At 45.3% G+C, this 3,955-nt stretch overlaps 1 protein-coding gene across 1 annotated transcript; it reads right to left on the bottom strand.

The window, feature by feature from the left end:
• Positions 1-514: 514 nt before the first annotated feature.
• Positions 515-3,701, bottom strand: LOC124690858. The gene is made up of 2 exons (XM_047224186.1): positions 2,461-3,701; positions 515-824 (listed from the first exon to the last, which is right to left on the bottom strand). The coding sequence occupies exons 1-2, from the start codon at positions 3,699-3,701 to the stop codon at positions 812-814; spliced, it is 1,254 nt and encodes a 417-aa protein (XP_047080142.1). The 3' UTR covers positions 515-811.
• Positions 3,702-3,955: the final 254 nt, after the last annotated feature.

Raw genomic sequence — 3,955 nt, 5'->3', positions numbered from 1 at the left:
CGACCTCGCCACCCGGTTGTCAGCTCACCTTCCTCTACGGAAGCGGTGGAGGAAGGCCTTGTCGGAGACGTGGTGCGGCCATCGCTTGCTGGCGGCGGCGACGCGGACGAGCGTGGTGGGGAAGCCAACGCGGAGGAGGATCTCGGCGAGGAGGTCGTCGTCGCCGAGCACCTTGGACACGGCGTCCACCGCGTCGTCGTCTTCCAATTTCGCGAGTTTTCTCGACAGATCCATTGTTGCGAGTTGACTTCCATGGGGGGCAGCGGAGTTGATCGAGGAAGGGCAATTGAGGTCATGCTGGGCCGTCGCAATGACCGGACCGCTTCGCTCGGCCTTTTACAAAGATGGAACGCCAGCCCACGAGTGTTTCGAACGAGCTTGGGCGCGTCTGGTCCGGCCATTGGTGTCTGCGAGACATGAACATACCTCTCCAGAAGGCACAAGAAGCATGCTGGCAAGCCCCTTCAAACAAAAAAAACCCTTCAAAAAAAGCATGCTGGCAAGCAGTAGACCATAAGACCGCGACACGATAGCAGTAACACGAGTAGAGATAACTATTCAACATACAGGTCTTCTCTTCTCAACCGCAAACGAAGAATCGGTTGAAAACAGTGAACATACCACAGGATACCTAACATCGCACTCTAATTCCTAAATTAATTGCAGGTTATAATAAGGGCAGTTCGAACTGCTATCAGCCTATCAGGTACTTGAGAAAATGCAGATCACTACTATTGCTCTTCCATGATGCCACCCTCGTCTCACCGCCGTAGCTAGATACCATCCAAGAGCTCCCTAATACCTTCCATCTTCACATGGCATTTCTGTTTCAAGGACAACATAACATAGATCAGGATGGGAAATTGGTTAGAACTTCAAATGAATGGTGAATATAAGTTTTTTCTTTTTGAAATGAATGGTGAATACAAGTTGCTAGTACAACGCGAGTTAAATAATATAAGCACTCAAAGTAATGCATTTGTTCCTACAAGGGTACAGGTTAAATGCATTTGTATACTACGGAGGCATGTTTATGTTATACAGCTTGTAGTCCAGTAAAACTATTCTTGATCGTGGAAGGACAAGTTCCATGCAAGCAAAAATTACTCCATTGTTAAATTATCTTATCCACCACTCATGAAAGGAAAATTTTGATGTGAACACGGTACACTAAGCAACAGTTTGCTTCAACATACAGATAAGGAACATTAGTTTAGTGATACATGAGCTTTCTTAAATAAAACCATGTTCATACTTGTGAACATGCAACTTTAATTTTGCACTTAAAGACACCTGATACTTCAGAAAATAGTGACGGAAGCAGAATGAAATGTCCATGTAAAACAACCAAACGGGTCATCTTCAGCAACACTATATTTTTTTTATCATTAGACTATATACGGTCCACACATGCTTCAACAAGTACCAACCCCATGGAGTAATATGATGTAATCTGACACATCAGTATGCCTACCAAACAAAATCAACAGCCATCGGCACTATGAAATGTAATTTTGTAACAAGTCTGGAGTCATTTGAGTATCATCCTAAAACTAATGACAGGCATGTATTAAGTATGACACTGTATTGAGAGATACAAAATTAGGAATTAGACATGTGGTAAGTAAAAAGATAGCCAAACATTATCTGCCCTCAAAAGAAAAAGCAATAAATCTTTTCGTACGAAGTTCTTTTAAATGCCTTAATATCCTAGACATGCATATTATCATCACACAGTCCAGTAAAACAAATCCCTGGTCATAGAAGGAGAAATGCCACACAAGAACAAACTACCCATTGTTAACTTGTATATCTACTAGTCACATCAAAGAAACCTTTCGCTTATGATATATTTGAATCAGGAATGATGCATAAGAGATATATGATCCACTATGCAACATCATGTTTTGACATACAGATACGGAATGCTAATTCACTTATGCATCAACATTCTGAAAAACCATGTTTATACTTTTGAACATTGAATTTTAGTTTTTCACTTAAATGCCTTAAATTTCAAAAAAATAGGTGACAAAGCAAAATGAATCGTCCATCCTAAAACACCAAACAAGTCATGTGACAAGTAATTCAGAACAGATGAAGTACTATTACTAGACTATATATGGGGAAGAACAAGTTCAGAGAAACATGTTGTCTGGTACCAACATATGCTCTAACAAAAGTTCACATTATATTAATAATATGTCATTACTTGACAATTCAGTATATGTCTAGCAACGGACAAAAATAACAAGATATACTATGAGATGCAATTTTCTAGCATGTATGGTGTCAAAACTTTAGTATGTCAACAATATGTTAAAATGGCGCAAGAAATCAATCATATACCTAAGACCATTCTGCAGCTAAACCTGACAGTGTGATGGAAGACGAACCATTGATAACTAGAAAACATCTATAAGATCACTATAAAGAGTATCTAAAGGCCAAAATGCGAACCTGGTAGGATCACACTTCAGCGCAGGGAATGTGGGAGGCCAGATCATCATAAAAGGTTGGATACTAAAATCCACCTGGTATAGTTCATCTTCTGGCGTCTCATACAATGTACGGAGTGTCCTGCCCCTTGTATCAAGATAGAACACAGACCGACCCATTTGCAAGATCACAAACTCAGCGTTGTCCCCCACATGGATTATCCAGAGAGGAGAAATAACCACATCCTTAATACTGCAGTCTGACATCATTAGATTTGCACACATCTCAAGCAAACAAATGGTACCCACAATCGACCAGCTGTCCCCCTTGTGGAGCCATATGCCAAGTTGATGTTCTTTCATCCCGACTAGATACACACTGGAAGCATCATCAGCCCGTGATATCATGGAGTCGCTCAGTCCTGGTGGGAGTTTAACTGTGGAAAAACTTGAGGTCGTCAGATCCAAGACGGTAATCTCTATGTAGGTGGCCATGATGTAGATTCTATTGTCAACCAGCACAGCTCGTATGTCCTCCCGCCAATCATCGATCTGTGTCGTGGCCGAGGCAAGCATGCACCAGGCTCCATCTTTCAACATAAACACGTGCACCGTAAAATTTGTTTCAGATGTTGTATCCAAGCTCGTCGGGTTCTCCAGAAGCACAAAAAAGTAAGATAAACTGCCGTCCTTTTCTTCTCTGGAGAGGATTAGAAAGTCTGCTGGACCCAGGCCGCGGTACTGGGGGTGCTGGTGGTGGGGTGAGAGTGGTGGGTCGATGGCCATGGCTTTCTCGGGGCAAAGGGGGCTGTGCATTCCAACAGTGAATCCCAACAATTCTTCAAATCTCATTGCGTGGTCCCTTGTGCTGCGCAGTGCGGTGGAGACGCTGCCGTTCCGGCAGTCGTGGACCAATACTTCGTGACTGACCAATGAGTCCCCATCATTGGGTGCGCCGAAGCTGTAGCCCTTGACGATTCGGACGGCGGCGGCCAGCTCGGGGGGCTGAGGAAGCATAGGCACGAAGCGTGGATCCCCTTGAAATATTTGGGTGTAGAACCCGAGGATGCGAGGCGGGTTGAGCTTACGGAAACGGCGGAGGAAGGCCTTGTCGGAGGCGTGGTGGAGCCATCGCCTGCAGACGGCGGCAGCGCGGACGAGGGTGGTGGGGAAGCCGGCGCGGAGGAGGATCTCGGCGAGGAGATCGTCGTCGGAGAGCACCTTGGATACGGCGGCCGCCGCCGCCGCCGCGTCGCCTTCCATTTTCGTCTGTGGGGCAGGACAGCAGAGGAAGTGGGATCGAGCTGGGGCATGAGAGGTCTTTATGGGCCGTCGCAATGACCGTGCCGCTACTCGGCCTTTTGCGACGAAGATGGGACATCGGCCCACAAGGGGTTCGAACGAGCTTCGGCGCGTCGGGTCCGGCCCACAAGATGTGACATCGTGAATTTTTATAGCAAGAACAGAACAGATCCCATCACGAATCTTAAACTCAATTTCTTATATTTTGATGCCAG

Source organism: Lolium rigidum, chromosome 2 (genome assembly GCF_022539505.1).
Source record: "Lolium rigidum isolate FL_2022 chromosome 2, APGP_CSIRO_Lrig_0.1, whole genome shotgun sequence".
Taxonomy (NCBI): domain Eukaryota; kingdom Viridiplantae; phylum Streptophyta; class Magnoliopsida; order Poales; family Poaceae; genus Lolium; species Lolium rigidum.
The sequence above is the reverse complement of the archived record's forward strand: the minus strand, read 5'-3'. Positions and strand labels throughout refer to the sequence as shown.